The sequence below is a fragment of the Microplitis mediator genome, chromosome 4 (genome assembly GCF_029852145.1).
Source record: "Microplitis mediator isolate UGA2020A chromosome 4, iyMicMedi2.1, whole genome shotgun sequence".
Taxonomy (NCBI): domain Eukaryota; kingdom Metazoa; phylum Arthropoda; class Insecta; order Hymenoptera; family Braconidae; genus Microplitis; species Microplitis mediator.
In genome coordinates, this window is record NC_079972.1 from 8,324,426 (window position 1) to 8,345,973 (window position 21,548).

A 21,548-nucleotide genomic window follows, 5' to 3' on the forward strand; every position below is an offset into this window, starting at 1 on the left:
TTCTTGTTTTTTTTTTTTTTCTTTTCTTTCACAACCGTAATATACATACTGCACACTTTTATGTATATATATATAATGTGCAAATACAAATGACACGTTATTTAAAGGTGTCAAGAGTGGATCGAAAAAAGCAACACCATATTTAAAAAAAAATTTATTTATAATTTTTCTTTTTTTTAAAATATATATAAATATGACAAAAGACTCATATCAAGAGAAATTGTTTAAAAATATTTAAGGATTGAAAAGACTGAATAAGATGAGAAGTGGAAGGGGTAAAAATTGAATTTAAGATAAATAATTGTGTATTCATATCACGTGCGCGTGTCAGAAGAAAAAAGTGAGATAGATATGTAAAAGAAAAGTGGAAGATGGAATCATAAGAAATGCTTTGCGACTTTATAAATAGGTAAGAACGACACCGGAAAAAGATGATGGTAAGCGATGGAAGCTGAGGACTTTTTTCCTGTCGACCCTATAATTTTATTACCGACTTTATTCGTTGAATTTACTTGCTGTTGAATAACGATTCAATGAAGACGATGCTGAGGAGGTAACGAGAGTACTGTATAAATTAACGGCAGTATAAGAAAAGAAAATAATAAAATTAAATTAAAGAGGGTAAGTTCTTGTTGGTAATGTGAAAATCACATTTTACTTGAATAGTAGTTGAATAACCGAGTAACTCGTGCTCGAGCAACTGCTTGCATTACAATGAGTTTATGAACATTCATATCTCGTAACTGCGTGGAATAATTATATATATTTTATTTTGTAAACAGATTATTTTTTTTAATGTATTCAATAATTTGATAAAGTATTTTAATTACTATTTGTAATTTAAGCCTTGGCAGTAAAGTTTAATAAATAAATACCCTTATTAAAAGAAGCGATTTAAAACAATTTGCAATGTTAAATGCCCATGAGCAGGGCGATTCAAAAGTATTCAAAGTATTCAAAAGCATTAAAAAGTATTAAAATTTTTTTTTTTTCTAATCGCTTTGAATCGCTTCTTTTAATGAGGGTAAATACAAAAAAAAAGAACTAAAAATATGTGCATGTAAAAACTTTAAAAAACTAAAAGTGCAATTTTTTAAATGGTTTTTTTCTTTTTTTTTTTTATAATTCATCGTTTTTAATGAATGTGATGTAGCAGACATCAGACAAATTTAAGTTATCAATGAACAGAGTAAATAATTAATTAAATAAAATTTTTAAAAAATGCGCATTAAAAAAATTTTGAAATCAATAAGTGCACTTTGCACACCTTAAGCACGAAAGCGCTGAGGTTGCTTTATGAACGGTTTTTTTATTCGACTATTTTACTCACATAAAAATCTTTCTACACTATTTTTATTACACCAAGATAGGTAAAATTGTATACTAATATATAGAGAATTTATTAAGGAACAATTTGAACCCAACATTAAGTCGATTCATGATTTTATTCGTTTAAAATAAATTATTTTAACTAAAAAAACCAGTGCTGTCAATTGTTACGTATGAAATTTCGTAAACACAATAACTCTCGATAGACACCATTAATCGGCCTAACTTTCTTTTTATTTTTTATCACAAGAACCCTTATAAAAATTACTATCTGAATCCTTTTAGTTTAGTTGTAATTAATTAACGACGTAAAACTGATTATTCGTGAAAATGAATATTAAACTGAAAATAAGAATTTAAAAAATCAAATTGATAATTTGTAAGTTGAATAAACGTTCATAAAAAAAAATACATTAATATTATATAACAATTAATTGTCTTTGTGTTGATATAAAATTTGACCCATTTTAGTGTAATCTATCTCGCTTTCGCGCTTGAGGTGTGCAAAAATAATGATTAAAAATAAAATGAGCAATTGAGATGTGCAATTTTGGATTTTCCAACATTTTATTATTTATTTAATTTGTTTAATAATGAATATTAATATATAACTCTTAAGTATCTTAATATATCAAAATAATATAATACAATAATTATTTATCAATAATATACAGTACAGTATATTAGTATAGTATATCGTCTTATTTAAATATTGAAATTATTTAAAGTAACAAGAAATTTTTATAATCAAAAAAATAAAAAAATACATATGAATATATACATATATGTATATAAAAAAGAGAGAATCAGCTTAACTTGTATAAATACAAAAAATTTAAAGAAAGAACAGAAGACTTTCCAAGTGGCTATTTGGTGGCCGGTGAATACTTTGAGCAACTAAAAATGCTAATTTATGAGCGTACTGACAAGGTGCCGGCACTCTGACAGTTCCGCTCCAATTGAAATACATGTGAGTCAACTGGAATGTCAAGCGTTGGATACTAGATACATCCAAGCCAACATTATCATAAATAACATTGTAAGCAGTAGGTGAGACGGATCCTTGTCTTACACATTGAGACACAATGAAGAAATCGTATCTCCATGGATTCGTAATCACATCATCTACGACTGTACCTGGTGGTGGATTTTCACGACGATTGTAAAACAATCGTGTGTTGATACGTTTTGTGACGATGATGAAAGCCAGTTTTACTAGTTCGGGACGTCCATAGAACTTGGCAAGAGCTTCACGGAGATGATTGACTTCGTGTTCCAATACGTATGGAATCTGTCCATCACCTACACCATCACGATAGACGACAATACGGGAGGGAAGTTTATTTCCATTTAAGTCAGAATATTTACGAAGCGCCTTGACCATATTAATACTGAATTCGTTGGTCAATTCTTCATTGCTACGATGAGCGCTGACAGCCGAAAAGTATCTAGTCATTCCACGATCAAGTGATGCAACCATAGCACCTGAAAACAATTCATTTAATTATTTAATTAAATTCTTCAATAGTTTTATTCTTGTATTCTTGTATTCAATAATAATAAACTAACTTACCAAAGTCAGTTCCACGCTGATTAGGATCATGACAAACATCAAATCCAACCACCATCAATCCAGACATTCCAAAGTCTAGACTCCAAGGAGCGCCACCAATCTTGCAGTTCATCTGTATTGCAACTTTAGTAGCAATTGACATGGCTCCTTTAGATGCTAAATTTTTTTGAAGTATAACTTGACTTGGAACAGGACGATCAAGACAGCACTTTTTCTTAATAGCTGAGTAAACATCAGCGCGGGATCTGGCTGAAATACAGCAAATAAGTTGTGGAACTGAGCGGCTCATCACACGTTCTAATTCTTCGGCATATGATTGAGCCGAATCATTACGAATTTCACGGAGTTGCGGTTGGCTAATTGCGAATGACATTCCTTGACCAACTTTAATTATGTTGCTAACAAATGTCTGTAATAATTTTATAAACATATAATTAAAACTTCAAATTTGTTAAAAAAAAAAAGAAATTAAAAATGTACGATATAAGAGAAAGACATGAAACTTTACCTGTGCATCACGTCTGACACGTTCGGGAACAATGAGAATCCAATCAGACAATTTAGTGCAGACAATTAGCCTTGCACTCCGGAAATGTCGAGTCCAATCAGCAGTTTGAGTAGCTGATTGTTTCATATTTCCAAAAATAATGTTCTCTGGAGTTATTACCCGGGCGGGAATTTCAACCAATTTGGTATCCAATTTTAAATTCCACTGACGAAACTCTTCAACAACAGTTGGTTCATCTTGCAAACGTTTATTGAAGTGCAACAATCTTTCAATACGTCTGTCAGGCGTAAGACGAGTGAACGTCGCTAACTTTGCCATCAACTTGTAGTCAGTACGCATTTCATCAGTTAATCCTGAAAATAAATTTAAAAAATCATTAGTTAAACTTATTATTATTATTTTTGTTTTTCTTGTTTTTTAATGAAATAAATATTTTACCGGTGGCCCGACAGAGTTCAGGAATCAAATAAAGTAACTCGTCTTTTCCAGCGCGGCGATCTCGCAGAGGTAAACGAGCAACAAGAAGCGGTTGTGATTGGTTACTTATATTGATACCGTACTTATTACGATAGTAGTCCATGTAACTAGTTGGCGTTTCATCCTTTCCCATTTTAAATGTCGATGTTGGATTTTTTGAAAAATCAATATCATCGATGCGGTAGGTGTTATTATTATAGCCAGTCAATACCGTTATTCCGATTACTTGAGCTTTGCAGGCTCCCTAAAAATAAATAACAATCAATTACATAAAATTTATAATAAATAAAATAGATTAGAAAATATCCCATTAAACTTACTTGAACATCACTACCACGAGCATTAGCACGAGCTCTACCCAATATATCCAATAAATGTTCTTGACGCATCACTTTGTGGGTGATTTCCACTCCCATCAGAACCTCACGCTCATGTTGACGAATTGATGTCTGATAACCTGGCCACAATTCGAACCTGTATTCAGGGATTTCCACCTAAAACAATTAAAAAAAAAATTTACGATTAATTTGATCAAATTATTGTATGAAAAATGTTGTATTAATGTGAAATTAGTAGATAAAAATTTACTTTTGCACGAGCATCGAAATAATTTCGTCCGACTAATTGAAGGCGGAGATGCTCCAATCCTTTACGAGCGATGATGTTGAAGAATTGTGGATAATGCGGGTCACCCTTGGCTAATTCTCCTACTAAACGAACACTGATTGCAATTTTAGTATTGTCAGATTGTCGTTCTGAAAATAATTCCATGCTCTGTGACAAAAAAAAAAAGAAATAATAATTCATTAGTACTGATTTCGAAAGTATAAAAAAAATCAATAATTACTTACTTCTGTTTTAGAGACACCTTGATAGCGATTGCAAGTATACATAACACTGCCATCAAACATGTAAATTCCCAATCTTTCTTTATGAAGACGAAGCAGCCCTTTGCGAACCACCGTTCTGTCTTCCTCGGGAGCGAAATCGACTCGATATTGCAACAAACACCAATCCGGAGCGCTCAAAATCTTGAAAAAATTGGCTTGCAATTTTATTGCGTTGCCACCCGTTCCTATAATCATTATATCATCATCAATATAATCGTTAAAAAAAAAATGTTGATAAAAATATAAGTAAATTTATATAAAAAATATGTATAGACCTTTCTTTGATGATTTTACATGAGCTGGCCGTGAATTCAAAAGTTCTGCACTCTGCAATTTCTTTGCTCGCGATGATCCACGTCCAACATTGCCTGATGACGATGACGATGATGCATCACGACTAGCTCCTAAAAAAAGTTTTACATTATAATTTTTAAATTGATTAATTAAATAAAAGAAAATAAGTATTTGGCATACCAACTGCAGTTGGTACAACATTAGATGTAAGAGGTCCTCGACGATCAGGTCCCGATCGCTGACTATCTCTAGAAACATCCTCAGCAGGAGGTGGTGCACGGATAGACTCGTCTACACTCTGCGAACGAGAATATTTGGCCTACACCTTAGATTATAGCAGTCTATTCCCAACAAGAGATGATAATAATAATTGGCTGTAATTATAATTAATTATTTGCTTACCGGTGGAGGTCCATATGGTTGGGATGGGTCAGGAGTTGAAGATGGCCCTGGACGGCGTGCCCAAGCTCCTTGGAGTTGTTGCGGTGAAGTACTCGCCCTTCCTCGGCCCTTTCTATCACCTTTTTCAGCGTCCATGGTTTGACTTGCTTAATAGTTTCTATTAATTTTAAATAAAATTACCGCCTTTTTAATTTAATTAAAAAATTATTAATATGTACAATATTTATTCTTGCGAATACTATTTAGCAATTAGGGATAAACCGAAACAAAATAAAAGTCGATTACAAATTTATAAAATACCCGGAACTACATAAAATCGAAACAAAGAACCGAATTCTTTAGATACCTTCGCAGAAAAAAAAAAATCGATGCTAATAAAATAATCACATTAAATTAAAAATTTTTGAAAAATTATTTTAATTTTAATTAAATTCATGCTATAAAAACTAAACAGAATTTTTTATTAAATAAAGTTATTCGCGCAAAAGAAAAAGAAAACAGAAAGTATGAAAATATCTATCACTTGTAAATTTTTAAACATTAAAATACAAAAAAAAAAATTAAGCAAATTTACATCTGGATATTAATTATTAAAATTGATAAAATAACAAATATAATTTAATTGTTTAACTGTACGCTAGATTCTAATTAGTTATACAAAGAAATAACGCCGTGAAAAAAATTCGGAATTTAAAAAATCAAAGAGACGTAAATAATTTATTTTTAAGCTAAACGCGTGCTAAATTATTAATAAAATAATTAATCTATATAAATTCGTCAATGAATTATAATATAAAAAAGGAATTTCAATAGACTAAATAATTACTGACAACGATGAGATTGGTGAGATTCGCGCCCGCGTCTGTTCACCTCAGTACCTGAGCTAGCTTTAATTATCGTAAGCTCAAGCTGCAAGCTACTTACCTCTCCAAAAATTATCACAGTCATAATTATGCAGCTTGAATAATAGAAAATTTACATTCGAGTATAATCGCTCAAGCTCGGAAAAAGAATTGTAACGAACCGGCTCATTAATAATTTGCTGATTGGTCCGATAGCTGAAACCAAAGAGAGAAGGGAGTTACTCATAATTTAATCAACCACCACCAATTACTTATTTTTTATATTATCATAATGAAAACATTATCCTATTTTATTATAATTATTATTATTATTATTTTTTTTTCCTTCTTGCTTTATTCCTGGAAAAAATTATACATTTATGTATGTATTTAGAAAACAAAGAGTGGAAATTATTGTACATTTATATTTAATTTTAATTATTGTCTACGCTTAAAAAATATTTTTGCAATAGTTTAGTATAGTATAAAATAATATAATGAGTTTTAAAATCAAAATTTTTATCAATTATTTTTTTTGTTCAAAATTTTTCAATTTAGCAACCGAATTTGGTATTTTTTTTTTTTTTGCAATAGAATGTAACTCGTAAAATTTTTTAAATTTTAAACAAAAAATGATAGCAAAATAATAAAAATATAAATTATTTAAGTTACACGCGCTTCCTATCCAAAAATTTCCATAGAATTCACTCAAATGCGACAAAAACCGCAAAGAAACCAATACAGTCTATAGGATTCTATTCGGTTTTTGTCGAATTTAAGTGGATTCTATGAAAATATTTGGATAGAGCTATTGATTGACAATAAAAGAATTCAGTGAAATTCTTGGAAATTGTAAATGAAAATTTTTGTTTGTTTAAATTATCTATAGCTTGTATATTCTTTAATTTTTTAAATTCGTATTTTACATTAATGATAGCAATTACTATAGAAAAAAAAATATATATATCTTGCAGAAATCATAAAAATTCCTCAATTATTATAATTATCATTTAGACGACAAAAATTTTGTGAATAATTTTTAATTGGAGTCTTTAACCAGGATAAATTCATGATCCTGAAGTTGATAGACAATTATAAATTTTTGAATTTTATATTCAATGAATTGACCACAGAAAAAAAAACTAAAAATATGCACATGTAGAAAATTAAAAAAACTACAGGTTCAATTTTTTCAAATATTTTTTTTTTAATAATTTATCGTTTTAAAAAAATCCAAAAATTATTAGACGTCGGCTAACTTCAGTATCATGATAAATTCAAGCTTTTTCAGGTTGAAAAAAAAAATATATATATATATATGTTTATTTAAAAAAAAAAATTATATTAAATTATTTATAGTTATTTTCTGTATGATAAAAACAGAAAGAAATAATTTTTATAATTTTTTATAAATATTATTATTTTAATTACTTACTTTGTTTATTCATAACTTTAAATTTGTTGATGTCTGCTACATTATGAGTGTAAATGTAGCAGACATCAGACATATTTAAAATTATAAATAAATAGAGTAAACAAAAAAAAAAAAATATTTACAAAAAATGCACCTATTAATTTGAAAATTTTCTAAATGCGCATTTTTTTGAAATTTTATTTTATTAATTATTTATTCTATTTATTAATAATTTTAAATTTGTCTGATGTCTGCTACATTCACACTCGATGATACTGAAGTTAGCCAACGTCTAATAATATTTAGATTTTTGTTAAATCGATAAATTATTAAAAAAAAAATATTTGAAAAAAATGCACCTGTAGTTTTTAAAATTTTCGGCATGTACATATTTTTATTTTTTATTTTTTTGTAATTAATTTATTGAAAAAAAAAAATCTTAAAATTGTTAATTGTCTGTCAACTTCAGGATCATTCACACTCGTCGTTTCTTAAAAAATAAAAAAATTATTAGACATCGGCTAACTTCAATGACGTACGAATGATACGTACTAATCGAATTAATATTAATCGAATCGAATTAATATCGATAAAACCGAGATTTTCTTTAAAAAATTATATATTTATTCATTAGAACGAAACAAAAGCACGTTTATTGTTTAAAAAAATATATTTTTGTCAGTTGTCCATAATCGATACATCGATAGTTTTGCCGCGAGTCGCCATGACAGTTTTTATTGCGACTTTATAAAGTTAACATAAAATTTAACCTATTACACATTATTCAATAGGTTTTAATAATTAAATAATCATGATAACATGATCTCATAACTTGGTTTTGATTTAAAAATTTCGGAAATCATTTTGAATTATAAATCACTCGTATTATTATTTTACTTATTAAGAAAGTAAAGTTTTACATGGCGTCAAAATTTTCTTCTGAGAAATTCGACGGATGTTGTCTAGACTTATATGAATTATTAAAATAAAATTAAGTAAATTAATTATGATACTTTTATATAACTGGTTTGTATATGTAATAATTGCATTTTTCAACTTCTTTTTCTACGGTTGACAATTATCAGGATAATTAAGATTGTCATAAGTAATGAAGACAAGATTAAAACGTAATTACATAAATTTGTCGAGACGGAATAACCCACTTTTGATTTTCTTTATTTTTGGTTAAATCAAGCTTTCACTAATTACGTATTAACACGATATCTTTTTCTCTAATAACTTAAAATTCAATTACTGTTACTTAATAATTACTAACAATCATTTATCTTTGAAAATGAATGATCCTGAAGTTACCAGACAATTAAACATTTTTGAATTTTAATTTCATCAAATTAATTACAAAAAAAAAAAAAAAAAAAAAAAAAAAAAAAAAAAAAATGTACTTGTAGAAAATTTAAAAAACTACAGGTGCAATTTTTTCAAGTATTTTTTTTTTCATAATTTATTGTTCAAAAATAATCTAAAACTTATTAGACGTCAGCTAACTTCAGTATCAAGAAAATGAGTGTAAATGTAGCAGACATGAGAGAATTTATAAATTTGAAATAAATAAATAAATTGATTAAAGTAATGAAATTTAAAAAAATGCGCGTACAGATTTTTCATGTGTCTAAATACGCATTTTTTTAAATTTTTACTTTACTTACATTTTATTCATTCATTTGAAAATTTTAAAAATTGCCAGCTACATTCACAATCATATCTGAAAATATATACAGAGATTTTTAAAATATACTACAAATTTTTACTCCGTCCAAGAAAATTTTTACTTGCCCTCAGAAATTTTTTGTATTATGAATTGAAAACGAAAATTTTCTTGGGACGAAAAAAAATTTTCAAAGTACTAAGAAAATTTTTGTCTTCATTTAATGATGAAAAATTTATCTTGTGTTAAGAAATTCTTATTTTCTATGTATTAATATCATATTTATTAATTTAAAAATGAAAAAATTGTCAGCTGTCCATTGATTCCGCTGTAATTATATTTTACATTTCTTACATTTTACTCGAAATTAATTTTCCAGTGCTTTTTGAATACTATTTTATGCATACTTGGAATATTGATAAACTATATCTACAAAAATATTTAATAATTATCGACTTCAATTATTAAATTATTGAAGATGATTAAATTTTTAAACTATCAAAGATATTCGTATCTACTGACACTTTATCGACAGATTTAAAGATAAGATTTTAAGCTTGCATATGATTTAATTGATAATTTATTTTTTGTTCAATAATTACATACGTAGTACTTGTATTTTAAAGGCATTTATAATTCTTGTCTTGCGAATATTACTCGTATCGCGTCACTAGTTCCAAAAAGACGTATATTTTTATACTCCCTTTAGGCTTTAGTCACCAAGTTTAAAGTCAAAAGGGCGTATAATTTTTTTTTATATTGCTAATTATTTTGTAGGCTCCTTCTAATGTTGAAAATTGGAAAAAAATTTTTAGCTTTAATACGTCAAAAAAGCGATTGACAAGGAAAAAAAAATTATACGCCCTTCCCGTGTAAAAAAAAATTTGATCCAAAAAGATTCTAAAAAATTTCGACATGTGGAACTCTTAAACAAGGGACAGATTAAAATTTCGAGAGAAACTTTTTTTGAACTTTTGTAATTTTGAAAGTAAAAAAAAGTTAACGTAGGATTTTATATGAGCGAAATTTGAATAAAAAAAATATATTTTTGAACATCTATTTTTACTACATTTTACCCTGGTTCCGAAAAAGTTCAAAAATCTCAAATTTGGAATTTTTTATGAACGTTTTTTGATCTCCATTGGTTTCTAATGGGAACTTTTTCGGAACGAGGGTAAAATGAAGTAAAAATATGTTTTAAAAACGATCTTTTTTTACCCAAAATCAAGTCCTACACAAACTTTTTTTTCACTATCAGAATCACAAAAGTTCAAAAAAAAGTTTCTTTCGAAGTTCTAATCTGTCTCAAGTTTAAAAGCTCCACATATCGAACTTTTTTAGAATCATGAAAAGATAATGAAAATATAAAAATATGTCCTTTTGGGGTTTGTAACGCGATGCTCGATATAATATTTAATTTTATAAATGATTATATCGCATTAATTATAATTCTCACGAGGAAAACAATTTTCAAAAAATCTGATAAGATTCACGAATTTAAAAATTATTTATCCGGGCACATTTAACACATGGTTTTTATTGGTTGCTAGTATCATTAACAATATCTTTTCCTTTAGGTTCCCATTAAGTCCATTTAATCACACCTGCGCTTTGATTTAATCTCACCGAGTATTTTGTGGAAAAAACGGAGATCAAAATTAAGTAAGTAAAAAATTTATATTTATGGTACGACATGATAAAAATCGATTATAAAGCACCCTCAGCGCTTCCGCGCTTGAGGTGTGCAATAATATTAATAAAATAAATTTTATTAACAATTTACTAGGCGATATATTTTTTACAGTAAATAAAAATCTTTATATGTATGTATGCATACATTTATTAATTTTTTTATTTTTGATGAAAAAAAACGTCTGAATAAAAAAAATTTTAAATAAGTAAATACTATTTTATCAAAAGGTATGCATTCACTTTGTACACAATTTTACGGTTGCAAAACGTTAGGAAACATTTGTCAGGCGAAAAAGCCCGACTGTGAGTAATATTTCTTTTCTTGATCTTTGAGAGGCTTAAGCCTCTCGCTCTTTCTTTATATCTAAATACATACATCCACACATATACAGTATAAATATATATCTAGAGCTTTTTAGAGAATGTATAACTCAAGTATTCACATATATACCTAAAGATTTTTATGAAATGAAAAAAATATACACTAGAGTGTCACCTTTTTACATTCATATATTATTTAAAGAACCATTACAGTAATATTTGTAGTTAAAAAATACTTATAATAATAACAAATGTTAAATATCTATCATTGTATAACGTGAGATATGAAATGTTTAAAATAACCATATGATTAAGTGGTTGACGTGTTATACGAGAATTTTATTCATAAAATGCATCATTGAATATTATAAAATGGTAATAACAATAGCGCTTAACACACGTGACATAAATTTATATCTGAGGATCTATCATTGGTATTTAATCTAGGTGCAACACCGGGAAATATAACAATACAGATGCTTATTATTTTGTAGGACCGGTAAGTAGAGGATAGGAGAGGAATGCAGTTGAACTGCTGCCGCAGAAACGCCAAGATGAAGAAGCAATTATTATAATGGAGGCTCTTTTGGTGCGAGAGACTCTGCTGCAAGGGGAATTGGGAGATACGACGACTGAGACAAGTGAGGTAATCCATGAATAATTTTCTCATGCCCTTCGTATGCTTCGTTATATCTTATACCTGTTAATATTATGCTAAATTTAGTAATCCTTAAATGCTATTTCCACCACTTTAAAATGCATTGTCATAATCTATATACATATATACGATTGTGTAAATTTGATTTTGAATATTTAAAAGCTCTTGTTCTATAATATTTAAAAAAGTTCACTGTAATAATTATAATTTATTTAAATCTAATTAATGTTTTAATTATTCCTTTTTCAGGTGACCGTCATTGCTTAAGAAAACGTCATAACTCAAGCTTTAATTCTCTGGTGGTAAGTTTTTTAATTTTTTTGTCCGTATTTTTTTACTACAATTAAGTATATAGATAAAATGTAACAAAGATCCAAAGAGTAATGACAATGACAGGGTGTCGGTGGTTTTAATGTAGAAATATTAGTGTAAAAGGTTGAAGGTAAGAAAAGAGTAGGAAAATATGAGGGTGAATGAGCTGGTGGTTTGTTGGTTGGTTGGGAAATGTAAAGAAGGAGGGTTGAAAAGAATTGAAGAGACGAGCAGTAGGTATATATCGTATGATAGCGCTGTGCGTCAACCGGCTGACGATGCACTTAGCAATATTAGTAAAACTACCACCGCCACTCACTGAAAGCACACACTCAGTATGCTCGGGTCACGTTTTTCACATTTTTATTTTATTTATTTACTATTTTTTTTCAACATCCTGGCATTTGTAGATCTGGTAATCGGTTTATTGACAGGTTGGATTTATTTTACAATTATTTGCTATTACTTTATAACATATTTTCATTTCATCCGTTGATACATTGAAGAAATTGTTTTTTTTTATTTTTACAAATTTTATCCTCGATTTGAGTTTGATTCCTATATGTAAACTTTGATGGATTTATTTGATCTTTGATAGAATTTATTCGCTATTCAGTTATCGAATATTTACCATATAGATATATTTGAATCTAGTTCACTTGTATTTTTCCTCAGATATAGATATTTATATTATTTTTTATAAATAATATTGTAAGTGCTTTTAAAAATAAGGATTTATGCATAGATATGCGATGAAGAGGTTCTTTATTGTATTCAGAATTCGCGAAATGTTCATATGCATGAGTTTTATTATTTAAAATGTTGTAGGGAATTCAACTAAAATATATTTAAAACATTTGATGTATGTCATTGATTTTTTAAAATTTTATATCGTAAAATTTATTACTCAAATACTTGAGATTGCTATTTTTATAAAACGTTATTTATTACAATAGAAATCCAGATATTGTAATTTTATTAAAATATGTTGGCACATTTTTTTTATTTACTTTTTTTTTTTTATATTTATTGTACGATAATTGAGTGTTGATCGGGATACATTTATTTGTGTCACTCAGATTATTGAAGAACATGCTACTGAAATTGATTCAGAACAAGCTGTCACTTGGTTAAATAATTTATTATTTCTTTTTAACCCTCAACGGTCACACTTCCGGTGCGATTTATAACGGCCGTAAGGGGTCTACAGGATACAAGTGTCATACTCGGATGTAAAAATCAATATTTTTACAAGGAATTTTATTGAAATTATATTGAAATATTTCTATATACGCTAGTATTCATTTTCATCATCAATTTCTACTTTTAGTTATAAAAAAAAATAGTTATGATGAAAAAAACGAAAGAAATGACTTTTTGCATAAAAATAGCTATGACTTTGTTAACTTGCAATTTCTTTGACTAAATCTTCTGGCAAATTGTTGAAAAATTATTGGTCTTTGACGTAGAAATGATGAAAAAAAGTTGAATCTTTAAAAAGTATATTTATTTTAGTACATCAAGTGATAAATTTTTCATCGAAATTTTCCAAGTTATCAATAAAAAAGTGTGATTGGTTTTTTGCAAATATCTTTGTAAATATCGAGTCATCCAACAAATCGTAGGAGACCTTTTTTGTAGCGCTTTAAATTCTCTACGAAAAAGATATCTTGTAATTTTCTGAAAAACTGAATAAATATCAAGATATTTTGAGTTTAAATTTCGAAGAACTGTTATTCAGTAGCAGCTTCCGATTATTTCAGTTCTACACTGACCAATTTCAGTGGGCACAAATAACTTCTTTTAAGGGATGTTACACGAGATTTTTACAGAAAATATAAGGAACCGGTCGTTGATTGGTAGCTGCTACCGATTATTTTTTTCCGTGTATTGCAAGCAAGGAAATGAACTTTTGATTGTAGAGTACGTAAACAATCGGGATATTTTTTTAAATTTATTTGTTAAATTTGTACGATTCTACTCTATGCATACCTTGAAATTTTCGAACTTGCGCCTGGTAGTCCAACATTGAACGTCCTATAGCTCAAAAAGTATGGATACTAGAAAAGAAAGTTTTAAACAAAAGTTGTAGAAAATAGATTGATCTTTAAAAATGGATAGATGTATTTTATTGATTAATCCAATATTATAAGAGTTATTGGCCGAGATAGAAAAACCGGTTCATGAAATGAGCCGTAAATCGTAAACAGTGAGTTTTACAAAAAAAGTTTACAGTAAACAAAAGATGCGAAATTTTATTCTCTACAATAATGGTTACCATAACTTTTGCCCTAAAATGCATAGTTTCTGAGATATCGGCCAAAAAAGTTTTTTCAAGATGGCACCTGAAGCTCCACCGGAATCTATCAGCATTTTGTAATTTTATACTCAAGTAATCCTAAATCTTACAAAAGAAAAAAAATTGGATCGGAAATTTAGTGCGAGGTTAAGTTCTATTTTTACTGGCCTATACTCTCTTAAAATGGATCAGTGAAAAGTAATCCAATCAGTGAATATTTACTACACAAATAGTCTCAAGTATATCACTAATTCAATCAGTGAAATACTCGGAACTGATTCGCAATGAATATTCACTGATTCGCAGGACTTTTCACTGATTTATTTGAAGACAGTAAGTATTGAAATTTTAGGTTTAAAATTGCCTGGGGACTTCTGATTCACGTGATTGTTAAGAAGTAACGGCAAATGATTTTCGATTCAATTTGATTCGCCGATAAAGATTATAAACTTTTAATGGAGAGGTTTTAACGTTTTCCGGAACCTTAACTATCTTCAAGAACAATCGTTTTAAAATTTTTATTTACTGTATGAGTGCAACGAAGATAGTTCTGTTCATTTCTCTGAGTGCGAGAAAGAGGGTGGGTGATACCTTACTTTGAGGGTTAATTCTTCAAAGTCATCGTATTGAAAAATCTTTCCCAATTAATTGCGAACTAAAAAATTATGACCATATAAAAAATTAAGCGTCGCCTATATAAATAAGAGTAATTAATTTTTAAATATTTAAATTGACAGTGTTATGAAAATAAATTGAAATAAAAGTATTTAATTGGGAAAATTAAAGTAGGAGTTGCAATAAAACGTAGTATGAAATTTAAGTAGACTAGAATGCCGCCTTTTTCGTGTAGTCGTAGAAATTCTGATATTCGTTTAAATTCTCTAGTATGTGCTTTCTTTCAGTGACAACTGCCTCGTCTGTTCTCTGACCACGTTCACTGTTAAAAGTTTTTTTTTACATTTAATTTTCTCTCTTGTTTTATTATCTTTTAATTAAATAAGTTTAAAGTTGTGAAATTACAATTCAGTACTGAATCGATCGTTAAACATTAAAGAAAAAAAAATAGTCATAATAATAATAATGATAAAATATAAAAAAATATAATAACAAAATGGATATTGAAAAATATGCACCGGGGTAGGAAATATATTGGAATAAATGGAATAGAGTGTATCGAGCGTATTGGATGATAGCGGGTGTCAGATTATAGGAACCGGTTTTCACAGTAGTTGTGGTTATTTTTTATTTATTTTTTTTTTATATCCTGGGTCTTTTTTCATTCGTATTGTATATACTTCTACGGAAACATTGATAGCCGTAGGGAAGATTGTGTGGCAAAGATTGAATTGCTCCTTTGGGATGTTAAGAGTGACTTCTTCGTATATAAGATTGCGGATGCGATGAAGGATGGATGCTTAAAATTTTTTTTAATTTTTACATTAGTTATACTCACGTATTTCTATCCTCCCGTTATAAAAATTGAAAATTTTCAAACAAGGGAAAGTTATTGGTTTTGGTACGATTTTCGAAAATCTACTTTTCATCAGATTTTTGCATTTTAAGGTACTATACAATTCGAAATTTTGTGTATTTGTGTTGAAAAATTATTAGGTTCAATTTTTTGTGTTGATTTTCAAGTTCGATATAAATCGTTTGTGTTATTTTATTTTAACAGATTTTTTATGTTAAATGAGTAGAAAATTTGGAATGTAACACATTTCATGTGTTATTCGAAAATCAACATGAAATTTGTGTTGCTTAGCGAAACATTCCCGCGCATTTCTTCATTACTATATAACCAAGCAAAGCATTGTAGCAGCCTTTTCTGCAAAGAAAATTAGATTATAATTGATATACAATTAAATATAATCATAGATAACTTTCATATTTATATGATCAGGTTCAATGATTTTTTTATTTTAATTTTACGGAAGGAAGATTCATAGCTCCGTTTTTTAGAAAAATCACAGAAAATCAATGTTTGCTAAATTGACATGAGTTGTACCAAGATTAGATCAGTATAACTTGAGTTGGTTAGAATATGTGTTTATATTTATTAGATCATTTTAACACGAAAAGTATGTTAAATTTACACAAATATTCTGTCAAAATAACAGATTTTATGTGTTCAAATATTTAACATAAAATTTGTGTAGATCGTTTGCTACACACGACTTGAGTTGAATTTAACACGAAATTTCTAACTGTGTAGGAAGCTATTCTGACTATTTTTAAATGGACTTCCGCCTGTGTGTGTGTGTGAGTAATTTTTTTTTTCCGACGATATCTTTGGCGGCAATCGAAAAAGCTTATCAAGGCTTAAAACTTAGAACTGATTAGATTTTTAAGTCGATCAGTCAAGTAGTTTACAAATTTTACTAAAATTAGAAGTAAAAAAAAATTTTCTTTTAGTTTTTTATTCCATAACTTGTAAATCGTCCGACCGATTTGTTTCTAAGTTTGATCAAATCTGAGTCTCAACAAGCTCTTTCGGTTGTCGGGGGATTCTACGGTTTCCGTGGCACCGCGAATTCTCATAGAGCTTGACGAAATACGACTTTTTTAAAGAACAATTTTTTTCGATATCTCGCCTAGTTGTTGAGAAAAATTGATTTCGAAAAAAGTGCCATTTTTTCTAAAAACTGTAAAATTTCATAGATTTTAAAATCTTCATTTTTTTTGTATTTTTTTTCCGTAAAGTACACTTGAAGACGAGAATTTTGAAAAAAAAAAAAAAAACGTCTGAATTAGTCCATTTTTGAAGAAGTTATCGCTATTTGAAAAAAAAGTCTTGTTCCGTCGAGTTCTGCAAGAATTCGCGGTTATTCGGCGGCGCCACGGATACTGTAGACTTCCCAGCGATATGTATATTTTTTTGGTCCAACCGTTTTTTGAGCTCAAAAGTTTACTAATAATAAGCTCTCTGAGCTCAAAAACAGCGGGAGGTTTTGGGGTTGGCCCACAGGGTCAACCGTTTTTCAGATTTTTTTGTTTGGGATAATGGGATATAATTCAATCATTCATTTTATTTGAATGAAAAACTATTCTCAAATAAGATCATTGAATTTACCTTCCACGACGTCTTATCAAATTTAAACACTCGTTTCATTATAGTATAAATCCATTTAATACTTTAATTTGAATATAAAGAATGCACGCATTCATAATTAATACGTAAGAATGACGTTGATTTCATTTAGAAGTATATTTTAGTGAATAAAGCGATAAACTTTATCAATCATATTAAACATAAATTAATTCAACATGGACTAAAATGATTAATAAGCCCTATTTTTGGATTCTGTGCTGTAAAATTTCCAGAGTGAACGCGAGCTGGATGATTTTTTATTAATCCACTCTTGTTCGGAGAATTCACTCCGTATCCACTTTGGATTAATTCCCGATTTTTCACATTGTATATATAAAATGTATAATCTTACCTTTTTATCTCAAAGTATACAGGAAATAATGAGTTTAATCTAGTAACCGCTGTCATTCTTTCTTATGTAAAGTAACAGGCATTAATTCATGATTATATGATCGGAAATTCGAAATTTGTGATTAAAATTCCTTATTTTTAGTCAGGGTTTCCGGGTAAAAAAATAACCTGATTTTGGCGTAATTTTAAAAATTGAAAATAAAGCAAGTCTAGCAAGACAAAATCAAGTCAAAGTCAAAATCAAGTTATTTTTTTTTACCCGGGTTGCATAAGTCTATGTTGAGAAAAAAAATAGTAGTACTGATAGAAATTTGTTCGGGCGTTCGATTACAAGTCAGCATAACTGATACGCCAATCACATAATCCTCGAAGATGTCTAATCGGAGTGAAATCTGTGACCTAGCCAAGTGCCTGAATAGGAAAATTTTAACTGATCAGACACCCGACTGGCCTTGCAAATATCTAGCTGAATAAAAAAAGCGTTACATTTTGTTCAAGTATTTGGCTGTGCTCACAATCGGAGCCCTATCCGTGCAGTTAAATATCCGGGTGCCTGCTTGGTTTCAAATAAATTTTAATTAAAATAATCACAGTAACAACATGTTTTATATTCTTCATATGTTAAAATGAAATATAGTGTGTTCACAAATTATGTGGTCTACAAAACCGGTGCGTTTATTTTTATATAAATTATTTACAAGAAAAATGATATATATATAAACTTTCTTACACAATTTTTTTTTATACAAAATAAAAAAAAATCGGTTGTCAAAAAAGTCGATTTATAAATGACATAGAGTATGAAGAAAATTGTAGTAAGTGGCAAGTGACTATGACGAGTGACAGAAAAAGAAAAAAGAAGAGAGTGTATAGTAGGGGTCAACAGAAGAAAATATGAAAAAAAGATTTAGCTCCTTGTGGGACAGCTGAGAGTGTATATAACTTAGGGATAACGGATCGCAGTGTCGTGTGAAATCGATCGACACTGTGGAGGCAGTTTGAGAAACTGTAAGGACATAAAGAAGATTGGACGAGCCGGGATATCTACTCCCTTCCGTAGTACGGGTGAGGATACGACCGAAAAGCTTGCGTGTAAACTCCATACGGCCACGCTTTACTTTATAACCAGTAAGTTGGTAAAGTTTGATGTATCTCCTCTGGCGAACTCTCTATTGTATGTATACACTCGTCTATATATTCTTGTTACTTTCTATACTCCCGTCTGAATAATAACATCACCTACAATTTTTTTTTTCTACCTCAGTCGTCATCCGACCGACTCTACTCACTCACCCTACTTCCTCACTACCACCATTACAAAGCCTCCCTCATCCGTAACGTAACAACTACCCTACTGCCAATTGTAAATTTTATTTTATGTCTTTTTTTTATTCTATTATACCATATACGTGTTCATTTTTACGGATATATTTTTTTTTAGTTTCTAAAGCTTTGGTTGCTTTTAACATTGAAACAATAATTTTTTTTAAAAAAACCTCTCAGCGTGGAAAAAAAATTTTGGTATTTTATTTAGTTTTTTTTTAAATATTTATTTTATTTGGATTAATACAAATTTTTGTTAACGAAAATATGTAGACTATTCGTTTTGGCACTGAAAAAACTTGCATTAGAATGTATATATTTATCTATACATACAGCAACCAAATTTCAAAACTTACAAAGAGACGATTATTTTTGTACTTTTACATTATTAAATCTTTTGTCGACAATTCCCTATAAATGTATACATATACCCGGACCTAAATGTATATTTATATATGTCTAGATAGCGATATATATCAGTGCATGTATATGTCACAATTATTTTGCCCTACGGGTATATTATATATTATATATAAATGATTTTTTTTTTACGTTAAAATTTTTTACTTTTAAAACCTAGTATCCAGATTTAGTCTTGTATACACTAGGGTGCTTAAAAAAAAAAAAGGTTTTAATTTTTTTTTTTCGCTCTTACCCCCTTAAAATGTTAGTGGTTGCCAAGAAAAAAATCCTTCCAAAAGATGGGCTCTCTAGCTCAACTCTAAAAGGTCGCTATTTTAATTTTAATTTCCCATCTGATTAACATGTAAAAATTTTTATTTTCATTCGAAGCTTAAATACTCGTAAGCTGCTCAATATTTTGTAAATTTATACATAAATCTTCAAAGCTGATCCTTCAAGCTTTCCAAAACCCTATGACAAGTCATAATTATCATAATTGAAACGCCAATTGAAGTTATCTGAAAAGTATCGATTTTGTATTTCTAAATAAAATTGTTCAATTTCATTGTTTTTTGCTAGCTTCAATTGGCGATAATTTTGACTCATCATGGGGTTTTAAAAAGCTTGAGTAATCAGTTTTGAAGATTTATGTATAAATTTAAAAAATATTGAGCAGCTTACGAGTAATTAAGCTTCGAATGAAAATAAAAATTTTTACATGTAAATCAGATGGGAAATTAAAATTAAAATAGCGACCTTTTAGAGTTGAGCTATTTTTTTCTCGGCAACCATGAACATTTCAGGGTGTAAGAGCGAAAAAAAAAAATTAAAGTTTTTTTTTAAGCACACTAGTATACACTGTAAAAAAATTTTCGGCGGGAACGCGGATTTAATTCGTAGTGAATGCCAGAGGATGACTAAATATTTATTTAATCTCCTTGGAGTAAAATTTACTCCTAAAGCGAGATTATTTTAATGTAGAAACTTCGCATCAGAGTGAATGTGGATTTAAATAAAATTCTTTCCACTACAAATTCACTCCCGATTTTTTACACTCTAGTCTTCTTATAATGCTTTAATTTTTTTATCAAGGCAGGCTATAAAAACAGTGCTAAATTTTTTAATAAACTGAAAGATTGATCAACGAGTCCGAGAAAATATTAATCAGACGAAAATACATCAAATTTATCGACCCGGGAAGGAAGGAGGGGTACAGAGAAATTCTATAGTAAGATTAGAACGTAATTGAGATAAATTTCTATGAGCTAAATTTGTTTGAATTGTCTGGGTACCATTAATCGAAACAAATATATAGGGTGTATATCTTGTAGAAGATGTATCAAATATATATGTAACCCAATGATGTTGCTCTCACAGCAGTATTTTTTTTTTTAGTGTATGAACAAATCTATATCTATTGTAAATCTTCGCCTTTCCTATATGTATCCACTTTCGTCTTTTGTAATCAATACTAAATTGTATTGATTTATTTTTATTTTAATAACTCAAAACATTTTTAAACGTTTTTTTTACAGTAGAAATGTAAAATTATATAAAAAAATTACTATAATTTCATTTTATTATAATACAACGTTTGTAGCGATGACTATTTAGATATGAATAATATTTACTGAGTAACATTGTACTCAAGCGATAGTCAGTGACGGATACGGTATCAACGGAAATAGCTGTGTGATATCCTGAACA

At 28.7% G+C, this 21,548-nt stretch overlaps 1 protein-coding gene and 1 long non-coding RNA gene across 5 annotated transcripts in view; one reads left to right on the forward strand and one right to left on the reverse strand.

Annotated features, from left to right (window-relative positions):
• Positions 1-1,953: 1,953 nt before the first annotated feature.
• LOC130666302 (piwi-like protein Siwi) lies at positions 1,954-6,531 on the reverse strand. 3 transcript variants are annotated; one of them, XM_057467156.1, is made up of 11 exons: positions 6,398-6,531; positions 5,474-5,630; positions 5,252-5,390; positions 5,053-5,181; positions 4,739-4,962; positions 4,476-4,661; positions 4,208-4,381; positions 3,849-4,131; positions 3,411-3,763; positions 2,903-3,311; positions 1,954-2,814 (listed from the first exon to the last, which is right to left on the reverse strand). In XM_057467156.1, the coding sequence occupies exons 2-11, from the start codon at positions 5,606-5,608 to the stop codon at positions 2,165-2,167; spliced, it is 2,682 nt and encodes an 893-aa protein (XP_057323139.1). In that variant the 5' UTR covers positions 5,609-5,630; positions 6,398-6,531; the 3' UTR covers positions 1,954-2,164. The 3 variants fall into 3 exon arrangements, with proteins under 3 accessions (XP_057323139.1, XP_057323140.1, XP_057323138.1); XM_057467157.1 differs by lacking the exon at positions 6,398-6,531 and adding an exon at positions 6,300-6,384; XM_057467155.1 differs by lacking the exon at positions 6,398-6,531 and adding an exon at positions 6,304-6,393 and having other exon boundaries at positions 1,956-2,814.
• A 504-nt stretch (positions 6,532-7,035) lies between these two features.
• The window catches only part of LOC130666307 (uncharacterized), a 137,375-nt gene continuing 122,862 nt past the window's right edge, over positions 7,036-21,548 (forward strand). Inside the window, exons 1-4 of one of the 2 annotated variants that reach the window (XR_008989654.1) lie at positions 7,036-7,167; positions 10,973-11,057; positions 11,903-12,054; positions 12,316-12,368. This is a non-coding gene — a long non-coding RNA (uncharacterized LOC130666307). Of the gene's footprint in view, positions 7,168-8,733; positions 8,857-10,972; positions 11,058-11,902; positions 12,055-12,315; positions 12,369-21,548 lie in introns of those variants that run through there. The other variant, XR_008989653.1, reaches the window with a different exon arrangement.

Bases quoted from the DNA above. Each gene is read 5' to 3' on its own strand.
- LOC130666302 (XM_057467156.1), bottom strand. From the start codon at position 5,608: ATGGACGCTGAAAAAGGTGATAGAAAGGGCCGAGGAAGGGCGAGTACT. The intron at 5,391-5,473 runs GTAAGCAAATAA...TCTAAGGTGTAG, and splicing joins AACCATATGGACCTCCACCG to GCCAAATATTCTCGTTCGCA. The intron at 5,182-5,251 runs GTATGCCAAATA...AACTTTTTTTAG, and splicing joins TGTTGTACCAACTGCAGTTG to GAGCTAGTCGTGATGCATCA.